The sequence below is a fragment of the Peromyscus californicus genome, unplaced genomic scaffold, assembly GCF_007827085.1.
Source record: "Peromyscus californicus insignis strain IS unplaced genomic scaffold, ASM782708v3 Scaffold_20__1_contigs__length_68692818, whole genome shotgun sequence".
In the NCBI taxonomy this organism is placed as follows: domain Eukaryota; kingdom Metazoa; phylum Chordata; class Mammalia; order Rodentia; family Cricetidae; genus Peromyscus; species Peromyscus californicus.
In genome coordinates this window covers 45823619-45847475 of record NW_026294503.1, presented here as the reverse complement: position 1 = coordinate 45847475, position 23857 = coordinate 45823619, and the positions used below count along the sequence as shown (strand labels likewise).

The 23857-nt window shown below is 47.3% G+C and overlaps 2 protein-coding genes across 2 annotated transcripts; one reads left to right on the top strand and one right to left on the bottom strand.

Moving 5' to 3' along the window:
* Positions 1–1404: 1404 nt before the first annotated feature.
* Positions 1405–21383, bottom strand: Adsl (adenylosuccinate lyase). Its single transcript, XM_052748389.1, has 13 exons — positions 21171–21383; positions 15671–15874; positions 14507–14551; positions 13845–13924; positions 10640–10811; positions 10161–10207; positions 7888–7978; positions 6458–6527; positions 6176–6323; positions 4389–4479; positions 3353–3442; positions 2797–2973; positions 1405–1918 (listed from the first exon to the last, which is right to left on the bottom strand). Exons 1-13 carry the CDS (start codon positions 21321–21323, stop codon positions 1832–1834), a joined length of 1455 nt encoding a protein of 484 aa, XP_052604349.1. The 5' UTR covers positions 21324–21383; the 3' UTR covers positions 1405–1831.
* Positions 21384–21431: 48 nt separating this feature from the next.
* On the top strand, positions 21432–22656 carry LOC128116796 (60S acidic ribosomal protein P1-like). Its single transcript, XM_052748390.1, has one exon. It carries the CDS (start codon positions 22267–22269, stop codon positions 22591–22593), a length of 327 nt encoding a protein of 108 aa, XP_052604350.1. The 5' UTR covers positions 21432–22266; the 3' UTR covers positions 22594–22656.
* Positions 22657–23857: the final 1201 nt, after the last annotated feature.

Genomic DNA, 23857 nt, shown 5'->3' with positions numbered 1-23857 from the left:
GTATTTAAAGTGCTGATGAGCCGGTGTGTGTGTGTGTGTGTGCAGCACACCTGCCATCCCCACTATTTCAAGGCCAGCCTGGAGATGCCCACCTACACTAAATCTAGAACTCCAGCACTCCTCACAAGATGCTGGGGTCTGTAGAGGCTGGATGTTTCTCTTTGGACATATCCAAGACTGAACATAACAGGAATCTGGTTTAGTATCTGGTGACCTTTCTGGACACCATTACCACAATGTATCCCAAAACTTAGTTCTGGCTCTTACTGAGTTTAAGGTCGACTTGTTTACATTTACCTTGCTAGATGAAATATCAGTTATTACCACGCTGGTTAATTTGCCTAGTTTCTGTCAACTAAAAGTCTGATGAATAACATCTTCACGTTTGTCTTGTAGGCAGGGTTTCTCTATATAGCCTGGCCTGGCCTGACACTCACTGTGTAAAGCAGGCTGACTAGCTGGGCCATCTTTCCAGCCCTTTGTTTTCATCTATACCCAAACAGGCAGCCTGAGGCAAGGCTATATCCAGTGTTCCCCTTCCAGCTGGGCAATTCATAACTCAACTTTTGACTAGCTTGGCTAACCCAATACCAATCTACTTAACAAAGATCAAAGACTGGCAGATGCCATGATGTAATCCATTTACCCAGTGAGCATTTCCCTGATAAGCAAGCCTCTCCAAAAGATGAAATAGCCATAACCTGAGCTGATGGGACCCAACAACACTTACTCTTTCTTGCTCTTTAGCTACAAATTTCAGTACTTAATCTAGGCAAAAAGAACCGAAATCAAGGTCTGATGATTCTGAATCACTGGATCCAGGTGATTTTTCAACTTCAACCCATTTTCACGGGGACCAGGAATTTCTTACTACTTTACAATCCAGTAAATACTTAAAAAGGACTACAGGAAAGTCTAGTTGAGTGTGTGGCCAAGTCTGTAATAGGACTCTACTGTAAAGTACACTAGACATCTGACTGCATTACTAAAGGGTTTCTGGTAGGCAATCTTCTCGGATCCAACGCTACTGTCAGTGTTATGAACATGTAATAATGTTTGATAGGTGAACTCAACTCATTTTTTTTTTTTTTTTTTTTTTTGGTTTTTTGAGACAGGGTTTCTCTGTGTAGCTTTGCGCCTTTCCTGGGACTCACTTGGTAGCCCAGGCTGGCCTTGAACTCACAGAGATCCGCCTGCCTCTGCCTCCCGAGTGCTGGGATTAAAGGCGTGCGCCACCACCGCCCGGCTCAACTCATTTTTTAACTTAAAAAGGTTTATGGGGACACAGTCTCACTCTAAGTCAGGAAACACTGCAGACTTGAGGCAACTGAAAAGCATGTGAGGATGAGCTACATTATTCTGCTGGATTATGTTGCTGTAAAGAATGAAGAAAACAGCCAGGCATGGTGGTGCACACCTTTAATCTCACTACTTGGGAGACAGAGGCAGGTGGATCTCTGTGAGTTCCAGACCAGCCAGGGATACATAGTGAGACTCTGTCTCAAAAACAGAAGACAAATACATAGTGAGACTCTGTCTCAAAAACAGAAGACAAACAAGAATATAAGTCTCTCTATCGTGAACCCTAGGCAACAAAATTTAATGTATTTTTGTTGTTGTTGTTGTTTTTGAGACAAGGTTTTCTCTGTGTAGACCAGGCTAGCCTTGAACTCACAGAGATCCATCTGACTCTGCTTCCTGAGTGCTGGGATCCAAGGTGTGGACCACCACTGTCCTGCTCTCAATGTACATTCTTGAGGCACTGCAGAGCTAATTTCTCAACAGTATAATTAGCAACCTCTCAATGATTTCTCCTTACTTCCCATCTGCTCTACAGACTTAGCTCTGCTTTCACCTCCATCACATTGCCATAGGGTTTTAGGAGGGGATACACCTCTTCTTCTAGGAATCTGTGGACCTGCCAGGAGCAAACACAAGACAGAAGAAAATGTTAGTGCCCTCTCAAACCAGCTCTAGCACTAAGACCTAGCATGCTAAAGCTTCCTCCACTGAGCAAGTGCTGTCCTCAACTGCCCATTAGCTCTGTCCCAGACACAAACATGTCAACCCGGCACATCCACAAAGACCATCACACCAGAGGCGGGTTCACCCCGGCCTCCTCAGTTGCTCTAAAGTCTGCCAGGCACCACACTGCAATCAGACTTCTCCATCCTCGGCCCTAGTCCCATCTGACCAGTTTCCAAGGGATTAACTCTCTTCCCCTTTTCTGTACTGACAACTGCCTTCGCTCAAAATCCTCATGATCTTTATTTTTACTTAATCACGACTCTGTGTGTGTCTGCATGTGTATGTGGCTGCCAGGGGAGGCTAGAAGAATACATTGAATCCTCTGGAGCTGCAGTTGGAAAGAATTTGGGCTTTTGGTGACATGAGTCCTTGTGCCCTAAACATGTTCCTTGCAAACAAAAGCACAGTTCTGATCTTTGAGAAAAACAAAACAAAACTAAAACTAACTCTTCATTTCAAATGGCTGAATGCTAGTGTCCTACTGATGACAGAATTCTGAGATCCTTGGGGTGAAGGGTCTCTACTTTCTTGTTTGTTCGTTTTGAGACAGGGTCTCTCTATACATCTATGCAACCCTTGGAGTGCTTAGAATTCACCATGTAACCCAGGCTGGAATTAAAGGCCCATGGTACCACGGTCAACCTCTACTATACTTTTTAGCCTCTCTGGGGAGCCCCTGTCACATTCCTCCCACAGTCCCAGAGGTCCAGGCTCTGCGGCCAGCACTGCAGAGACAGTCCTCCTGAGGGTATCCTACTGGGCAGTTACCTGCTGGGGTGCTCGGCCAGTGAAAGAAGAGGGGTCCAACAAATGCTCCAACTGTGAGTGGATGGGGCTGAAGTAGGCATCTGCCTGTATGCGCTCTATGAGGTCATTGTCACCCCCTTCCTGCTTAACCACGGCAGCTGCCTGCTGGGAAAGCACTCTGATTTTCTCATGACAATCCTGGGGAGAGTGAGGTGGTGTTAGCACATCATAACTGGGTGCTTACACAGACATCAGGCATTTCACAACAGAACCCGTACCGCTGAGGCGGCTATTCTAGAATGATCTCCACAATCTCTACTCTGACCACAGCTTAGAGACACTGAGATGGGCGTTCCTCCTTCCCAACCTTATGAACCATTGGTTCTTGCTTCCTCCTCACTTCCAACAGAGATTCAGACCCAATGACAACAACCTTTTTTATGCTGGGGGGGGGGGGGGGGGCGGGGGACAGTCTCTACGTAGCCCTGAACTCTCAGAGATACATCTGCCTCTGCATCCTGAGTGCTGGGATTAAAGGTGTGTACCACTGTACCCAGTGTGATTCACTGCAACATACCTGTCGGCTGCCCCCAGCTTTGACCATTGCCATGATGATGTTCTCTGTGGCCATGAAAGGCAGCTCTTGCCGAATGCGCCGTTCAATTACCTAGGAGGGCCAAGACAGATGCCTCAACATTATGAAGCCATGCAGTATACCCAGTAGGTCAGGAAAATGCACAGTAGGGCTATGAACTGCCACTCTTTACAGGGATGGGTGATGTGATGCTTTATTCAGGGCCATGTTTCTTAATTTTCTTATAAATCCCGATTTCCTCTCTCCCCTCCTTTCTTAAAAAAAAGTCTTTAAGTAAACTTTCAGAAGCAGCTTCACGGGAACAATCCTTAAAGCTACCAATGTGGCTGGCGGGCGGGCTCAGTGCTTAAGAGTACTTCTTGCTCCTGCACAGGGCCTGAGCTTGGTTCCCAGCAGTGACATGGCTGCTCACAGTCACCTGTAACTCCATTCCCAAGGGATCTGTCACCTTCTTCTGGTTCTTCATGGGTACTGTGCATACATGATACACACACATACATGCATACGAATATTCATACACATCAAATACCCTCCACTTGTTAAATTTCATTGCTCCACTTCAGTGAGAACACGATGGAGGAGACTCCATCTGGTTCAGGTGCCTAAAACAAAGCAAATGGCCAGGTGTGGTGCTGCATGCCTTTAACCCCAGCATTCCAGAAGGCAAAGGCAGGACACTCTATGTGAGTTTGAGGCCAACCTGGTCTACACGGTGAGCCCCAGTCAGCAAGGGCTACACAGAGGACCCTGACTCAAAGAATAAAAGCCAACCAACCACAACAAAAAACCCACTCACCAAACAACAATAACAACAAGGCAACTGAGCTGCTCACAGGTCAAGACAATTCAGTGTTTTTTCTCGGTCTGTATGCACGTCTACAAATTACACAGATCTGGTTCCCTATACTGTCTTGGAGTCAAGGATGAGGTCTTGTAGAAGAGCTCTCCGAGCCAACCCACAGCACCCCAATACACTCACTCCAGAGCACTCCCCTCCCCATATCCAGAGGCCTCTTACTTTGGGGTACACCACCAATCCTTCAGAAATGTTCTGCAGGGTATTTAATATAGTATCTGCAGTGAGAAATGCTTCAGCCAAACAGATCCGTCTACAAAACAAACGTATTCAGTTAATCAAATGTCGGAGACACACAAGCCGTCTCTATTGACTTCTCACGCCTTACGTACTCTGGGCAGTTTCCTTCAGTCCCATGATGCCGCTCACCCCAATGTCCTCACAACCCTCTTATCATCACTTCTGGTCTATACTGCCTGCCCAAGCAGCAGACCTTACACTCCAGCATGCATCCAGCCATTCCCTGTCTCTTGCTCACTACTACCAACCTGCTCTCCTCTGCAGTGGGTCCTGTCCCAGTAGATGTCAGGAGTACCCCACTCCTGACCAAGTTCTCCAGTCAGCCACCGAGGCTGGCCAGATGGCTGACTACTCACATCCTTCCTTTCCATCTACATGACCACTGGGCCCGGGAGGGCTTGGACTGCTAAGTGTTCTAACTTGTTAGTGCCTCCTGCACACATGACTCCCTAAATGGTATCGGGGAATCTCAGCAGACAATCTGAATTAGGTTTTACCTTCTACCACAGCCTTCTGCATCAGGGCTTCACAACCATAGCTTCCATAACAGATCAATGTTTAGAAAAATAAACTGCTTTAGCAGTCAGTTTCTTTTTTTTCCTTTTTTTTTTTTAGATTTATTTATTTATTATGTATAGAGCATGTATGACTACAGGCCAGAAGAGGGCACCAGATCTCATTACAGATGGTTGTGAGCCACCATGTGGTTGCTGGGAATTGAACTCAGTACGTCTGGAAGAGCAGCCAGTGCTCTTAACCTCTGAGCCATCTCTCCAACCCCAGCAGTCAGTTTCTTTATTCTCCATATAACACAGTAACAACAATTACTCACCCAGTAGTTACACAGTATCAGGTATGATGTGCAATCTACACATCATTAAAGTATACAGGAGATGGCTTAGCAGTTAAGAGTGCTTATTACTCTTACAAGAACTTGGGTTCAGTTCCCAGCACCCACATGGCCAGTTTCCAACCATACATAACTCCAGGTCAGGGAATCCAATACCCTCTTCTGACCTCTGTGGGCACCAGGCATGCATAGTACACACACAGCCATACACATGTAGGCAAAATACTCAATACACATAAAACATCCTAAATTTAAAAAATACAAAACAGACAGGAGGCCATGAACAAACAGGTGTTCACAGCAAAAGCTAGACTCCCTTTGGGGCCTTTAGACTCTCCATAGACTAGCTGCTACCTGTGTTCATATGTTAGCCAAAAGGGCTCCATTCGCCAACTCAGTAGCTCCATATGGGCTCCTGCCTCTTCTTTGTGTGTGCTCCTGACCATCCTTTAAGTGCCTGTGTTTCCTTTCCTTTGAGACAGGGTCTCTAGGCCAGGGTGTTTGTTGACTCCCTATGAAATGACCTTGAACTTCTAATGCTCTTGTCGCCAACCCTGTCCCCACCGAGAGCTGGAATTACAGGTGTACTGGGGATCGAACCCTGGGCTTCGTGAATACTAGGCAAGCATTCTACCAAATGAGCTACATCTTAACCCTTCCTTCCTCGGTCGTAAGCCATCCCCTCCATTAGGAAGGCTGCCCGGACTCTTCAGTCACTGCACTAGGGGCACACCAAGCACACTGCTCCAGTCAAAGCTTCTTGAGGGGAGGAAGAAAGCAGACATGTTCAAATACGGCTCTTTGCTCTCTTCCTTTAGTCTCCTCCCACGGAGCTGCGTGTGCTGCCCCCATCACTGACCGGTTGGCACTGTCATCCAGTGTGCGCTCAAACCACTGCACCGAAGCTGTCTGTAGTGGATCCATGACAAGGGCCATCAGGTGGCGGGCCAGGCTGCAGCAACGTTCAGAGCGCATGGGGTTCCGCTTGTACGGCATGGCACTGGAGCCTGCCCACAGAAGAGGACAGGATGTAAAGGCAGAAAGGCATCTAGGGACAGCAAGTGCCCAGCATCTGCTGGGTGCACGCCGCAGTCACGGGGCCGTCCACGCGCCTCGCCAGCAGCCTCTCCTTTACACTCACCAATCTGCTGCTTCTCAAAGGGCTCCTCCATCTCCTTCAGGTTCGCCAGGAGGCGTATGTCAGTGCAAATCTGTGGAGGCAGACAAGGCATCACCTCCCACGCTTGCTACCCAGGGGACCTGGGGCCAGCTAGGTGCACACCGGTGACAAGCTCTTATTTTTGAGACAAGGTTTCTCTGTGTAGCCCTGGCTGTCCTGGAACTCACTATGTAGACCAGGCTGGCCTCGAACTCACAGAGATCCACCTGGCTCTGCCTCCCGGGTGCTGGGACTGAAGGCGTGCGCCACCACTGCTGGGCAGGTGATAAACTCTTAGTGTGTGCTGTTGCCGAGTTCAAGGCCAGCCCTACCCACCTAGGAGCTCCTGGAGTTTCTGCTCAGGCTCCTCTCTGCCCCTGAAAAGCGGAGTTGACAAGCGCAAAGGGCACAGACTAGGGAGGTGGCTCTGTAGCGAACTGATGCCTGGGATGCACAGGGCCTGGGATCCTGAGCACCACAGAACAGCAACAGAAACATTCTTTTTTTTTTTTTGTTTTTGTTTGTTTTTTTTTGTTTTTTGGTTTTTCGAGACAGGGTTTCTCTGTGTAGCTTTGCGCCTTTTCCTGGAACTCACTTGGTAGCCCAGGCTGGCCTCGAACTCACAGAGATCCGCCTGGCTCTGCCTCCCGAGTGCTGGGATTAAAGGCGTGCGCCACCACCGCCCGGCAAAACATTCTTAATCAAAAAACTGCTTAAGGTATCAGGAAGCTGAGGTGGTGGGATGTGTCTATGACCTCAGCAGCTGGGTCCAGTCTGAGGCTAGCTTGGGCTACACAGCAAGACCCTGTCTTGTGAGTGCAAAAGAGAGAGAGACACAGACAGGTCATGTAAAGACAATACGATTATCTTTTTCCTCTAAGACAGGGTCTCATGCAGCTCAGGATGGTTTTCAACTTGTTATGTAGCCAAAGAGGACCATGAACCAATTCCGCCTCTCCTGTTGACGTGACCGGGTTACAGGCACAAGCCACTATCCTTGGCCGAGGAATTTCAATTGTAATGTATTCTTAGACGGATAGACATGGTGTAGATGCAGGAGTAACTTCTTTCTCTTGGGCACACTTCACTTTAAAGGCTTTCCTTATAGGTCTCAAATTGTTTTTTTTTTTTTTTTTTTTTTTTTTTTTTTTTAGATTTATTTATTTATTACTTATACAGTGTTCTGCACCCTGCAGCCAGAAGAAAGCACCAGATCTCATTGTAGATGGCTGTGAGCCACCATGTGGTTGCTGGGAATTGAACTCAGGACCTCTGGAAGTACAGTCAGTGCTCTTAACCTCTGAGCCATCTCTCCAGCCCCTAGGTCTCAAATTGTTATGACTAATGTACTGAGATTCAGTTAACTGAAAGCCCAGGCTGCTCTGCTCTGTCCCCCCAGCTGCCGCCATTACCTTGTGTACGGACGCCCCTAGGCTGGCCAGCACAGACAACACCTCAATGTCCACTTTCCGTGTGTAGGTCTGTCCTGTGATGATGAAAGCTCTGGAAGTGAACAGAAAAGAGATCCATTTTAAAATATGTGACTGTCACCAGGCAGTGGTGGCGCACACCTTTAATCCCAGCACTCGGGAGGCAGAGTCAGGCAGATCTCTGTGAGTTCAAGGCCAGCCTGGTCTACAGAGCAAGTAACAGGCCAGCCAGGGCTACACAGAGAAACCTTGTCTCAAAAAAAAAAAAAAAAAAAAGTGACAAATATAGATATAGACAATCCTAAGTGATGGCTTGGCCTCCTGGGATGTTCAGTTATGCTGAACTCAAAGGGCCTGACTGGCAACTGGCTCCTGAATAAAGTTGTTTCCCCTGTTTATCGGTAGAGCATGAGACTCTTAATCTCAGGGTCGTGGGTTCAAGCCCCACGTTGGGCGCCATTTGTAGCTAGAGTTTTCCTGCCTGGCCCACAGTCAGGACAAATCTCTATCACCTGCCAGTCCCACAGTCGCTCAGACCCGACCAAGTAAACACAGAGACTTATATTGGTTACAAACTGTATGGCCGTGGCAGGCTTCTTGCTAACTGTTCTTACAGCTTAAATTAATCCATTTCCATTAATCTATACCTTGCCACATGGCTCGTGGCTTACCAGCATCTTCACATGCGGTCTCTCATCATGGCGGCTGGCAGTGTCTCTCTGACTCAGCCTTCCACTTCCCAGCTTTATTCTCCTTGTCCCGCCTACACTTCCTGCCTAGTCAATGGCCAATCAGTGTTTTATTTATTAACTAATTAGCAACACATTTGCCATACAGAACATCCCACAGCACCCAGCAAAGCGCTCTAACCTGAGGAGGAGGCAGAACCTAGTATGCCCATCTCCCCTGCAGCTCCAGGAGGTGCCCAGGAAAGGAATCATGGAAGAGCCTGGTGGAACTCAACATAGGTAGTGAGTTACACTAACTCACAGAGGGGTCCCAGGAAAGAAACAGAACCAGAGACACATCCAGGCATGGCAACTGGTGACCGTGATTCTCACAGAACCAGTGACACACTCAGGCATGGCGACTGATGACTGTAATTCTTGAACCAGAGACGCTAGAGGACTTTGGTGAATTCAAGTCCAGTCTGGGCTACACAGTGAGTTTCCTGGGCTACAAAGTGAGACTTTATCTCAAACAAACAAACAAACCCAAAGCAGAACACCAGTATGCATAAAGCTACTATAAGGAAACCAAGGGGCTGGTTCAGTGGTAGTTCAGAGATAGTTCAGTGGTTAAGAGCACTTACTGCTTTCTTTTTCTTTTTGGGTTTTTTTTTTTTTTTGGTTTTTCGAGACAGGGTTTCTCAGTGTAGCTTTGCGCCTTTCCTGGAACTCACTCTGTAGCCCAGGCTGGCCTTGAACTCACAGAGATCCGCCTGGCTCTGCCTCCCAAGTGCTGGGATTAAAGGCGTGCGCCACCACCGCCCGGCTTTTCTTTTTGGTTTTTTTTTTTTTTTTAAAGATTTATTTATTTATTATGCACACAGAAGAGGCTGCCAGGTCTCACTACAGATGGTTGTGAGCTACCATGTGGGTGCTGGGAATTGAACTCAGGACCTCTGGAAGAGCAGTCGGTGCTCTTAACCTCTGCGCCATCTCTCCAGCCCTCTTTTTGGTTTTTTGAGATAGGATCTTACTATGTAGCCATGGCTGTCCTGGAACTCAGAGATCTGCCTGCCTCTGCTTCCTGAGTACTAAGATTAAAGGTGTGGACCCCATGCCCAGCTTCATTTGTTGTTCTTAAAGAGGACCTGGGTTTGATACCCAGCACCCACGTGGCAGTTCACAACTGTCTGTGATGCCAAGTCCCAGGGGATCTGACACTCTCTTTAGCCTCAGGGGCACTGCATACACATGCTATACAGACATACACACAAACAAAACACCCATATGCATCAAATTAAAAAATTAATAAGGGATGGGAGAGATGTCCAGGCAGTAAGTGCACTTGCTGCACTCACAGAGGATCTGGATTTGATTCCAAGTACATACAACGTAGTTCACAACCATCTGTAACTCCAGTTCTAGGGAATCCAAAGCCCTCTTCTGACTTCTGCAGGTACCGACCACAAGCACAAATAACACACACACACGGTGGAGGAGGAGGAGAAGGAGGAGGAGGAGGAAAAGAGATAGTTGAATGTAGAGGCTCGTCACTAACAGAAGTCAGCAGAGTCCCCAGGTATCTACCTCTTAAACCCCGCCTTTTCTGTCACCATCTTGTCCAGCTGCTCCACCTTTGAGAAAGACAAGACAATCCTGTTAGAAATGTAGTGTTCAAAAGCCAGGCAGTGGTCCACGCCTTTAATCCCAGCACTCGGGAGGCAGAGGCAGGTGGATCTCTGAATTTGAGGCCAGCCTGGGCTACAAAGTGAGTTCCAGGACAGCCAGGGCTACACAGAGAAATTCTGTCTTGAAAAATCAAATATAAAAAAAGCACAGACTCCTCTCCAGAGGGCCCAGGTTCAATTCCCAGCACCAACATGGAGGCTCACAACTGTCTCTAACTCCAGTGCCAGGGGATCCAACACACTCAAACTAAGGCACATAAAATAAAATTTAATGACATGAGTCTGGACACAGGACGGCTGGCAGGCGCTGGTTCTCTCCTCCCACCATGTGGGTCCCGGAACTGACTCAAGTAGCCATTTTGCTGGTCCCTCAGATACCTTCTGGTGATCCCCCTCAAAGAGCTGCAGGAAGCTGGCCTGAGTGCCAGTGGTGCCCTTCACCCCCCGGAAGCGAAGCTCATCACGGACACGCTTCAAGTTCTGGAGGTCCACGCAGAGATCCTGAATCCAAAGGCAGCAGCGTTTCCCAACCGTGGTCAGCTGAGCAGGCCTGAAGGGAGTACAAAGAGAACACAGAGGTCCCACATCGAGGCCTACCTTCACCCACCAGCCGCCATTACCGGCGGCGGCGGGAGAGGGAATCATGTAAGAACTGGAGGAACTAGGAGAGAAAACAATAGCTAAAAGGCAGAGGAAGAAGCGGGCAGGGCACCAGTGCTACTACAAACTGAATATAAAGGGCTGCTGGCATAGTTCTTTACCGAGAACCTTTCTAACGGCTCGGTAGGGGGAGACACACCCGAAATCCCAGCACTCGGGAGGCTAAGGTCTGAGGCCAGCATGCATCTTTAAACAAAAAGAGGGACTGGTAGGATGGCTCAGTGGGCAAAGGCGCTGCCAAGTCTGACAACCTGAGTTTGGTCTCTGGGACCCACATGGTGGAAGGAGAGAATCACATTCCTACAAACTGTTCTCACCTCCACCCATATGCCCCAATATAAATTAAAAGAATGTGTTTTTTTCAACAGGTGGTGGTGGTGCACGCCTTTAATCCCAGCACTCGGGATACAGAGGCAGGCAGAGCTCTGTAAGTTCCAGGCCAGCCTGGTTTACAGAGCAAGTTCTAGGACAGCCAACGCTACACAGAGAAACCCTGCCTCGAAAAACCAAATAAATAAATAAATAAAATGTTTTTAAAAGAGGCTTTTTTCCTGAAGTACTGGGGATGGAATCCAGAGCCCAATACATCTTAAACAGACGTAATTACTGACTTAAATCCACAGCCCCAGAGGTATTTTAATCAAATGTCAGGGACAATGGTGTTTTGTTGATGGCTATATTCCCAGACGCTGACAAGAAATGCCGAAGACAGCCAGTGACACCTGGTCACATCACTGATAAAGGACACACCAGGGCATCCCAAACAAGACTTCCTTGCTGACTCCCACTCAGATTGATCGGTGTGGACATGTCTGTGGTGGCACAGCTGTAAAATGCTCACAGCTGATGGAGGGGGAACAAAAGAAGGCATATCTGTGGCACGGGACATTGCCTATCCACAGGAAGAAATGAATTCCATCACACGCTGCACCATGAATAGTAGATACATTTTACATGAAAGAAGTCACCCACACAAGGTTATATACCTTACATGATTCCAATCAGATGGAGTCTCTGAGATAAGCAAATCTACAGACAAAAATCAGCCTGTGCTTGCCAGGATGGGGAGAGGTGGCAGAAGTGATTGCTGATGGAGATGCCAGGAAATTACGGTGCTAACTATCATACACTGTAAATATACTGAAAATAGTTTAGCATTCCAAAGATGATAAGAGGTTTTTAGGGTTGTATTTAGTAACCATAAAAATGCTTACATACCCTAAAAATCAAAATTACGGGGCTGGGGTTGGGTGCGGTGGCACACACCTTTAATCTTGTCAGTCATCACTGGGAGGCAGAGGCAGGAAGAGCTCTTCAAGTTTGAGGTTAGCCTGGTTTACACAGGAGTTTCAAGCTAGCCAGAGCTAGACAGTGAGACCTGTCATAAACAAAACATAACAAGAAAACCAGAAACTACAGGGTTTGGAGTACAGCTCTAGGATAAAGCTCTTGTCAACACACACACAGACCAGAAGGAGGAAATTTTTAATTATTATGGCATAAATCAGGGTAACCAATTAATAATAATAATAATGATAATCTTTCTACAATTTTTTTTTCTTCTTTTCTTTTCAGAAAAGATCTGTGTATCCTTGGCTGGCCTTGAACCTGTTACATAGAACTCATATAATTCCAAACCTGCCCTGCCTCCTGAGTGCTGGGATAAAAGGCATGAATCACTGTACCTGCTCTTTGTGTCATTTAAGCTCTCTTTTTCTCCCATAACATAAACCTAAGCGTATTTCCACACTGTCTTTTTTCCTTTGGTTTTTTGAGACAGGGTTTCTCTGTGTAGACCAGGCTGGCCTCGAACTCAAGGAGATCTACCTGCCTCTGCCTCCCAAGTGCTGGAATTAAAGGCCTGCACCACCAGGGCCCTCACACTGTCTTATGATCAACATTTTAATGGCTGATATTACTCCACTCTCTGGGCATACTGTACCTTATTTAATTATTATTCTCCTGTCAGTCAAGTCATTTAGACTCTTCTCTGATATCATAAATGACGTCTTGATAGAAGGCTTTCCCTGAGTCTGGATTACTGCCCTGGGCTAGATTCTCAAGAAATGACTAAAAAGGAGTGTGAGGGGCTGAAGAGATGGGTCAGTGGTTAAAGCACTGGCTGCTTTCCCAGGGGCCCTGGGCTCCATTCGACAAGGTGGTTCATAGCCATCGATAACCCTAGCTTGAGGGGATCTGATGACCTTTTCTGGTCTCTCTGGGCATCAGACATGCAAGTAGTGCAGAAACATGTATACATGCAGACAAAACACACACACAATAAAAGAAAAAAGAGCATGAATGATTCTTTGCTCTTGATAAATAGAAACAAACTGCTAATTCTTGGGCCAGTGAGGTCGCTCAGTTAGTATGAAGTCTACTGCCCAGCCTGATGACCCGAGTCCAATCCCCGGACCACATCAGGGGAGGAAAGAACCGACTCTTACAAGTCGACCTCTGACCCCCACACGTGCAGTGTCATGGCTGCACACACACACACACACACACACGCACGCACGCACGCACAACAAACAAACAAACAAACGTGATTATGACAAGTTGTGCTTCTCATTGTTGAGATGGGTCTTCCTATGTGGTCCAGTCTGGCCTAGAACTTGTGGGCTCAAGCTATCCTTCTACCTAAGGCCATCAAGTAGCTGGAACGACACTTACGTGTCTCCAGGCATGGCTTCAGTGTAGCTTAGTTACTCTTTCTTGCCATGCTGGATGTTGGACTCAAGGGTTCAAGCATGCCAGACAATCATTCCCACTAGGCAACAACTCCAGTCCCCAGAAAAGCTTCTAACCAAGGCTTTGGGCACATTTCTAACCAGTGTCCCGAGTTATCTGCTTATGTTTTGAGATTCTGGCCTCGACACGCACACAGTAAGTTCAATTCCCCAAAAGTCATCTTATCACTTACTGGAAATGTGTGAAACCTAAGGTGGGCAGATCAGCACGTTCCTTAGCAAAGTCAGCAAGCCTCGAGATCACTCTAGCAAGCTACAAGAAAGATCACGTGGGGGGAAGAGGGTGAATTCAACTGAATTCTTTATGTGGCTTCAGCTAAATGTGCATAAAATTTAACACGAAATTACATCTACAGCTAGGGAAGTCAACACTGTGACCTTTCACCTCTGTATCTTGAAGCGCCCTGGGCAAGGATCATAGGAACCAACATCTGAAAACTGAGTCGACTCCCTAACATGTCACAAACTATTTTAAGACCATTGCAGAGTAACAGGACCAAGTGATGGCCTGACCCAATATACTCCGGCAACTCGTCTCTGGTTGCACCTGTGACATTTAAAAGGCTATGCTTTAAAAGCAACGACTTGCACTCTTCCAGGCTGGCCTTAAATTCTGAAATCCACCCACCTCAGCTTTCCCACTGTTGGGATTAAAGATGTGTATCCACCGTACCTTATGTGTGAACCCAAGTAGAGACAGCTCCACAGACGACATACAGAGTCCCTGACTTGACAATATGAGCTTTAGGTGCCAACACTGTGTGGACTCACTTCTAATTTCAGACCACTCTTATTAGGAGACATCGAAACTGGCAGGAAACTGTCAACATCTTACCTTAGGTAAAAGCAGATCAAATGCATTTCTTAGAATAATCAGGTCCTGAAAAAGGAAATTCAATGGTTTCACATTAAACAGTGTCAAACAGCAGTATTATAATTGTAATACTTTGGTCATTAGAGTTGGTATCTCAACTAGCAAGCAGCCCATCTCCCCATTAGCAAACAAGTGTGCTCCAAAAGATGCTAAGAGGCTGTTTTTTCCTCATTACCATTTAAAAACGTAAAAGCTGGGCTGGGAATGTAGTTCAGTGGGCAGATTATTCACCCAGCATGCACAAGGCCATGAGTTCTATTCCTAGCATCATTAACTTGGAATGGTGACACATGCCTGTAATCTCAGCACTTGAGAAGTGGAGGCAGGAGGATCATAAATTCAAGGTCATCCTTGCCCACACAGCAAGCCCAAGCTAAGGAGATGGTACTGGTTTGGGGAGCAACCTACAGAGCAGTGGGACACTGCACTCCTCGGACCCACGAGGAACAGAACCTTCACTGTTCAGTGTGTGGTGGGCACCCTGAGAACTCTCTAAGTCCGTGGGCTTTTATCTTTCTTATACAGCACATCCCATCAGTATTCTCCCTACTTTTTCTCACCTTTTTATTTATTCATTTGAGACAAGGTTTCTCTGTGTATCCTTAGTTGTCATAGAACTCACTCTGTAGACCAGGCTGGCCTTATCCTCACAGAGATCCGCCCGCCTCTGCCTCCCGAGTGCTGGGATTACAGGTTTAAGCCACCTTGCCCTGTTCATCTATACTCGTTAGCACAGGAAGGCATGATCTAGAACATCAAGGTTTCAGAAACTGAAAACGGCACCGCACATACATGGTACACAGATATTCACACTGACAGAGCACCCAAACACATAAAATAAATACTAATTAAAAAAAAAAAAAAAGAGGCCAGGTGGTGGTGGCGCACGCCTTTAATCCCAGCACTCGGCCAGCAGAGGCAGGTGGATCTCTGTGAGTTCGAGGCCAGCCTGGTCTACAGAGTGAGATCCAGGACAGCCAGGGCTGTTAAAGGACAACTGTGACACTACCCTCCTTTTCAGAAGCCAACAGTAGTTTCAAAGGCCCTGGGTAAGTTTGGAAAATTAAGGACACACAACTCTATTATAAAGGACATATATCCAAGGACAAGTGCAGAGGCTCGTACTGTGTTGTCCCCGACGTAGCAGGAGGTGGCACCAAGGTGAATGATGCCTGCAGCTTTTGGACAGCAGCGGCCGAACGTGTGCACGTGAGCCATCACATCGTGCCGCAGGCACTTCTCCTCCTCGGCTGCCATCTGGAAGTCGATGTTGTTCAGGTTGGACTTCATCTCCTGGATCTGTTCATCTGTGATAGGCAAACCCAGGGTCTGCAGAACAGGCACAACAAAGTTCAGGGACCTTTATGTTCTAGTGCGTGAAAGAAATTAACTCTTCATTTAAAACCTGGGGCAACAAGTTCAAACGTACGGGTTCTGGAAAGAGGTGTGGAGGAATCTTCTAAGAGAACTCCCAAACAGGAAGCAACAGAGTCCTGATGTTGACAGTTGACTCCTGCCTCTCTTGTTCTGGTCTCTGGGCTCAAATGTCATCAAGAAAGGCCTCACTAATGTCCCGGAAAACATCCCGTGTCAATGCTGTTCCTTTAGCCTGCTTTTATTTAGCACACCTACGACTGCATGACATCGTCACACATTTAGTTAACCTGTTCAGCTCTCTTGAAGGGATGCTGCATGAGAAGAGACCTTTGTTCCTTTTATTATTACTTAATCCTCAGTCAGGACACTAAGTGCACAAAGTGTGGTCTTTCCACCTGACTCAGATCAACTAAAATGAGCAATTCCCTAATGTTGGGCTTAGTGCAATTTGTGCCATGGTCCTAGCACTGGGGAAGGAGAAGCAGAAGGATGCTGACTTCACGTCAAACACTGTCTCCAAGAGGAAACAACCAGAGGCTGGAGAGATGGCTCAGCTGTGAACTCCTGGCAAGGAAAGCCCGGAACTCATGCAGAGGTAGAAGGAGAGAACCTATTCCAGGAAAGTCCAGCAGGTAACCTCCACGTGTGTCCCCCACCGCGCGCACACACACACACAGATTCACATTTCTGATGCCGTGAGTCTCTTGTATTCCTCCTAATCTTTCATGTCTCTCTCTTGTTTTGTTTTCTGAGACAGAGTTTCTGTGTAGTCCTGGAACTCTGTAGACCAGGCTGGCCTCGAACTCATAGAGACCTGAGTGCTTTTGCCTTTAGTCCAGTGCTGGGATTAAAGGTGTGCACCACCACCACCAGCACCACTGGGTCACTTCTCATTTTTTTAAAGATTTATTTTTATTTTGTTTTGCCTGTATGTATGTATACATCACGTGTGCATGTGGTGTAGAGGAGGCCAGAGAAGGCATCAGATCCTCTGGAACTGAAGTTACAGGTGCTTGTGAGCTGCCATGTGAGCTGGGAAAGGAACCCAGGTTCTCTGAAGAGCAGCCAGTGCTCCTAACTGCTGAACCATCACTCCAGCTCCTCATCACTTCCCCAACTCAACCAGTTACTACAGAATGTATGCTATTTTTTTTTTTTTTTTTTTTGAGACAGAGACTCAGTGCGTTCTGGCTGGCCTGGAGCTTGCTATATAGATGAGGTTGGCCTCAAACTCACAGAAATTCACCTCTTCCTGCCTCCCTGCTGGGATCACAGACATGTGCTGGGGCTGGGGAGATGGTTCAGCAGTTAAGAGCATTTACTGCTCTTGCAGAGGACCTGACATTGGTTCCCAGCATCCACATCCTGCTCAAAACCACTTGTAACTCCAGCTCCAGGGGATCCTCTGGTCTCCGCTGGCACCTGCACTCACATGTACACATATCCACATGCTGACACGTAACTACACGTAAAAAAGTAAAATAAAAATAAACCTTTCACAAAGGTGTGGGTCACCACACCTGACTTTTGCTACTAATTTGATGCTCTAACAGATAATCCACATCCACAGCTATGTATGCTCCAAGCAATTTATAGACCACATAAACCTTACACTCCAGTTTCAGTTTGAGGCCACTTACAAGCCATGGTGACTCCTGGCAACGGCTTGCATGCTCCCACCCTCATCTACACAACATGGGTATCAATGAATGAGAGAACTACATCACAGAGCACAATGCATGCCTACTCTATTGTTAGGGAACCAATAGTTTAATGCTTCATTTCCTCACAGGAACAATAAAATAAAAGAAACATACTTATCCTATGTAGTTAAAAAAAATCGATAAGCTAATATAAATAGCTTTTACAAGAGACATTATTTTGGGGGGACAGGATTTTAAGACAAGGTTTCTCTGCATAGTCCTAGCTGTCTTGGAACTCACTCTGTAGACTAGGCTGGCCTTGAACTCAGAGATCTGCCTGCCTCTGCCTTCTGAGTGCTGAGATTAAAGGCATTTGCTACCACTGCCCAGCAAGAAACAATTTTTTAACAGATTAAAAAACAAACAAACAAACAAACAAAAAAACTATGTATGACCAGAAGGCACCACATAAACTTCCAAAGGCAGAAAGCAATCAACAGTCCTACCCAACTATGATGCCCATGAACCACAACAATGACCAGCATGGCACAATAAGGGTGCAGTAGTGGTAGGCATTTCTTGGTGGTAACCAACAGCTCTACAATTGGACTCAAGGCCTGCTCAAACAGAAGGGAACTCATGCCGGGTTCTGGAAACATAGCCAACTACCCAGGCAACTGAAGTCATGGATCTTGGAGAACCTCCGATGGCCACTTACTAAACCAGCATAATCCGTAAACTATATTCTAAATATTTGTCTTTACACCCACAGGCAAGTGTGGGTCTCACCCCTCACCAAAGGAACTTCTCTTGATGCACTGAGACCACTACAGAGAACTACAACCTATCAAAACAAGAGTTGTGAAGTCCAGTCCCAACTGAAACATCTACAGCATAACTGCACACAAGGCTCAGAGTTCATGGCAGAAGGCAGGTCAGAAAGACTGCAAGAGGGGCTGGAGAGATGGCTCAGAGGTTAAGAGCACTGGCTGCTCTTCCAGAGGTCCTGAGTTCAATTCCCAGCAACCACATGGTAGCTCACAACCATCCGTAACGAGATCTGGTGCCCTCTTCTGGCCTGCAGTCGTACATGCAGGCAGAACACTGTATACATAATAAATAAACCTAAAGGAAGGAAGGAAGGAAGGAAGGAAGGAAGGAAGGAAGGAAGACTGACTGACTATAAGAACTAGAGGAAAAGGGGGTTTGTTGTGAAATTGTGTCTCCTAGAAATGTCAGAGAAGCCATACCCATGAAACCTCACCAATGTGGCTGCCTAAGCAAGACCTGAACAAGGCTAACACCAATAGCCATGCTAACATGGAAGGGGTGAAGCTCACGAGGCCTCAACCCTAGACCAAAAACTACAGCCAACTGAGGGATGCTGAGAGCAGAATAGTCTTCCCCTGGATGATCCAACACCAAATGGTCAGCCCAGGAAACATACATACATGTAACATGGTATGTTATATATGTAACATGTAACATTATACAGACTGAGCAGGTTGTTTGTATATATTTAGAACACACACACCAACAACCAACAACAACTATTAAAGAAAAGAGACCATGCATTCTGGGAAAGAGTAAGGTGTAGGGGGGGTTACATGGGAGAGGTTGGAGGGAAGAAAGGCAAGGGAGAAATGATGCAATTATAATCTTAAAAAGTAATTAAAATAAAACTTACGAGTACACATACACGTGTACATGAGTGAGTGGGTGAGTGGGTGTGTGTGTGTGTGTGTGTGTGTGTGTGTGTGTGCGCCCCTGGAGCTGGTGTGACAGGCAGCTGTATGCTACCTGACATGAGTGCAGGGAACTCAACCCAGGTCCACTACAGGAGCAGCACAAGCCCTTGACTGTTGTGCGGGGCCACCTCTCCAGCCCCATAGCTTTTCTTTTTCTTTTAAATGGGGAGAAGAATACACACAATTTACACATATTTAAGGACTATTAGACTACTAGAAAAGGCCTTAAAGCAGTGCCGGGGCCAGATGGCACTGGAGAAATGTCTGCTGCCATCCTCTGAGTGGATGCTTGGAAGCACAGTGGAGGGGATGGACAGTGTGAACGTGGTTTCCTAGGCACTGAGTTCTTGGGGAGCACACTGCTAACAGGCTCTTAAACTTGAGAAGCATTACAGCTCTCTGGATCACCTTCAGCTTCCTTCACCTTCTCTGGAAAACCTCTTCCCCAATCCATTTTTTAAAATACTAGGCTGAGGCCAGGGAGTGGTGGCGAACTCCTTTAGTCCCAGAGGCAGAGGCAGGTGGATCTCTGAGTTCCAGGCCAGCCTGGTCTACGGAGTGAGGTCCAGACAGCTATGGCTACACAGAGAAACCGTCTGGGGGAAAAAAAAAGTACTGGCCTGAACAATTGTACATGTGGTCCTTCTAAGAGAAACTATTAGGGTGGCTGTGTTGTTGAACCCCTTTAATCTCACACTTGGGAGGCAGAGGTAGGCCGATCTCTGTGCGTTTGAGGCCAGCCACAGGCAGGCCATGCTACACAGTGAGATGCTATCTCAAAAGACAGACAAACCGCCGGGCGGTGGTGGCGCACGCCTTTAATCCCAGCACTCGGGAGGCAGAGCCAGGCGGATCTCTGTGAGTTCGAGGCCAGCCTGGGCTACCAAGTGAGTCCCAGGAAAGGCGCAAAGCTACACAGAGAAACCCTGTCTCGAAAAACCAAAAAAAAAAAAAGACAGACAAACCAACCCCAACACCCAAAATCAAACCACCACCAAAAAACAACCCCACAAACCCCCGAGGTAATAAACACCTGCCCAGACCCTCTCTTCTCAGAGCAAAACACACACACACAAGAGGCAAAAGCAGCTAAGAAACAGATTTCAAAACTCTCACTAACTTCAAAGGCACCTAGGAAGATGGAAACGGCAAGGGCTCAGCTCAGGCTCTGGAAGGGATCCAGGTTCAAATCCCAGCTCTGCTGTCAGGAGCTAGCTGGGTAGCCTGGGGCAAACCTTGCTCCCTACAGACTTGGTTTTGTACCCCACAAGAAGAAAAATTATGGATCGGAACTATTGGCTCAGTGGTTAAGAGCACTTGCAGAGGACCCCGGTTCAGTTCCCAGGACCCACGTGGCAGCTTACAACAGGCTATTAATCAGTTCCCTGTCCTGGCAACCAGGTATGTGCGTGGTGAACACGCATACGCGAAGGCAGAACATTTATACACAAAAATAAAAACAAATACATCCTTTTTAAAGGTGGGAAAAACCACCATCAAGTTTGCTACGCAGTTAAAAAAAATTTTTTTTTTAAAATTTACTTATTTTGTGTGTGTTTGAGTGTGCACGTGTGGAGGTCGGAAGACAACTAGTGGGAACCAGTTCGCGCCTTCCACCACGTCGTCCCGGGGCTCGAACTCACTTCGCCAGACTTGGCGCCAACCCCCCCGCCCCCCCCCACCTCCCGAGCCTGCAAAGTTTGCAATGGCATGTCACTTGAACTGGGCCGTGGAAGGAAACGAACTCCCAAACCTGAAGTCCTCCAAAGGATGTGCAGCTCTCTGGGACTGTTGCCGAGGCAACAGGTGCTCGGGCTGTGACCTCCCTCGCGACCCCGGGCACGGCCAGTTAGTTACCTGCTCAGCTTCCGCCAGCCACAGCCACAGCTGCCGCCACGTCTGGAACTTGTACCTGTCGCTGAACAAGAAGCACATCTCGAGGCTGGCGTAGCGGGACGCCAGCGGAGAACGGTAGCTTTCAGGACCGCCAGGCTCTCCGGCTGCAGCCATTTTCCACACGGGACGCAGCGGCGGACACGAGCAGCGCCGCCCAAAGCGGAAGCCGGCGCGTGCGTGGGGGCGGGACTTCCTCTCCCGGCTCCGCCCCCAGGGGTAACGCCGACCTGGGTGGTGGAAATTGCAAAGCACGTCCCTGCTGAGGGTGAACGCGGTTCTCTTGGTTTGTAGGAACACGATTAAAGCTTCTTAAATCGACGCCCCGCTCTGCACCTCCTTAGTTTTTTTCCATTGAGGAACATACATTAGCACCAGCCTTTAGCACAGAAAGGAAGGTTCCAGAAGCATTCGTAGGGACGCCAGGAAGAAGCCCGGGTGGAGCCTGCAGTACTGCGGTCCTGCAGGAGCCAGACTCAGCGGGAGACAGAACCTCATAAACCGCGTGCTGGTTCCGTGCTCAGAAAGCAGCCTCTCAGAATTACTCAATGCGTGACCGCCCGAGAACAAATCAAACCCCAAATTCAAATTTCTGTGGCAGAATAAAAAGGAAAATCGTACGCACTTTTAAAAGGATATGTTAAAATTCGACCGACTTCTGTATTTGCACAGGAAAGAGCAAAGCAAGACGAACTGACTTTCAGCAGAAAACAAAATAATCAAAGAATTAATAATAAAAAAGACCTGCCTTTGGGGCTGGAGCGATGGCTCAGCGGTTAAGAGCACGGGCTGTTCTTCCAGAGGACCCAGGTTCAATTCCCAGCAACCACATGGCAGCTCACAAACTCCTGTAACTCCACGTCCAGGGGATCTGACACCTCGCACAGACAGACATGTATGCAAAACACCAATGTACATAAAATAAAAATAAATAAATCATTAAGAAAAAAAAGTCCTCAGCTGCCGCCAAGGTGCTCGGTTCTTCCGAGGAAGCTAAGGCCGCGTTGGGGTGAGCCCCTCACTTCATCCGGCGACTAGCACCGTGCCGGCAGTCCGCAACATGGCCTCCGTCTCCGAGCTCGCCTGCATCTACTCCGCCCTCATCCTGCACGACGACGAGGTGACGGTCATGGAGGACAAGATCAATGCCCTCATTAAAGCAGCTGGTGTCAATGTTGAACCTTTCTGGCCTGGCTTGTTTGCAAAGGCCCTGGCCAATGTCAACATTGGGAGCCTCATCTGCAACATAGGGGCTGGTGGGCCTGCTCCAGCAGGTGGTCCTGCCCCCTCGACTGCTGCTGCCCCAGCTGAGGAGAAGAAAGTGGAAGCAAAGAAGGAAGACTCTGAGGAGTCTGATGACGACATGGGCTTTGGTCTTTTTGACTAAACCTCTTTTGTTAACATGTCCAATAAAAACATGAACCTGTTAAAAAAAAAAAAAAAAAAGACCTGCCTTTAAGATTGTTGAGACTGAGCAAGTGGGGCTCCCAGGGGAAATGGGAGTAATCACTAAAATACTTTGTTAGTAAGTGTCATAATGTCTAACACTTTATATGGTAATTAAGTACAAACGTTTGAAATAAAGACTATTAGTAAAAGTAAAAAAATAAAAATGTAAAAAAAAAGTTCAGGAATGAGGAACACACACATGTAATAATTGTAATCATCTTCCTTTGAGTATTTGATTACATTTAATATAGTAATTATATTTATATACAAATTTATTATATTGTTCTAAATACAAATAAAAATAAATGCACTCATTAAAAAAAAATTTTAAATGTTAAAAAAAAAAGATTGTTTGAGAAGCCAGGCATGGCGGGACACACTTGCAAACCCAGCACTTGGAAAATGTAGGCAGGAAGATCAGGAGTTCAGTCATCCTCAGCTACATAGGAAGTTCAGATCTGGAAGACCACCCGGACTACTTGAGACCCTACCTCAGACAACTACTTCCCACCCAAACAAACAAAACAAACCCAAGCAAATAAAAGGGGCTGCTGCAGTGTGATGCTTCGCCTTTCCCACTAAACACTATTGCTGACAGTTACTTTAATCATTTTTTTTTTTTTGGTTTTTCGAGACAGGGTTTCTCTGTGTAGCTTTGCGCCTTTCCTGGGACTCACTTGGTAGCCCAGGCTGGCCTCGAACTCACAGAGATCCGCCTGGCTCTGCCTCCCGAGTGCTGGGATTAAAGGCGTGCGCAACCACCGCCCGGCACTTTAATCATTTTTTTTTTGCAACATGGTCTCACTGTGCAGCTGTCGTTCCCTGAGTTAGAGCAGGCTGACATCTAACTCAGAGTTAGCTTCTGTCCCTCCAAGTGTCAGGATTAAGGTTGTGCTGCACTCCCAGCTCCAACAACAGCAATCTTTTTGTTTTGTTTTGTTTTTCAAGACAGGGTTTCTCTTCACAGCCCTGGCTATTCAGGTTGCTCTGTAGCCCAGGCTGGCCTCGAACTCACAGAGATCCGCCTGCCTCAGCCTCCTGAGAGCTGGGATTAAAGGCGTGCGCCACCACTTTGCAGCTATTTTTTTTTTTTTCTTTTTGAAAGAGTGTCTCACTATGTAGCCCTGACTATCCTGGAACTGTTAGTAGACCAGGCTAGCCTCTAAGGCACAGGAAGCCACCTGCCTCTGCCTCCCGAGTGC

What these genes read in the sequence shown, in the direction of transcription:
- LOC128116796 (XM_052748390.1), top strand. Translation starts at nt 22,267, where the DNA reads ATGGCCTCCGTCTCCGAGCTCGCCTGCATCTACTCCGCCCTCATCCTG.
- Adsl (XM_052748389.1), bottom strand. Translation starts at nt 21,323, where the DNA reads ATGGCTGCAGCCGGAGAGCCTGGCGGTCCTGAAAGCTACCGTTCTCCG. An exon ending in GCTACGTCGGGGACAACACA is followed by an intron (nt 14,552 to 15,670) that starts GTACGAGCCTCT and finishes TTCCTTTTTCAG; the next exon opens with GACCTGATTATTCTAAGAAA. An exon ending in TTAGGTTTCACACATTTCCA is followed by an intron (nt 10,812 to 13,844) that starts GTAAGTGATAAG and finishes TACTCCCTTCAG; the next exon opens with GCCTGCTCAGCTGACCACGG.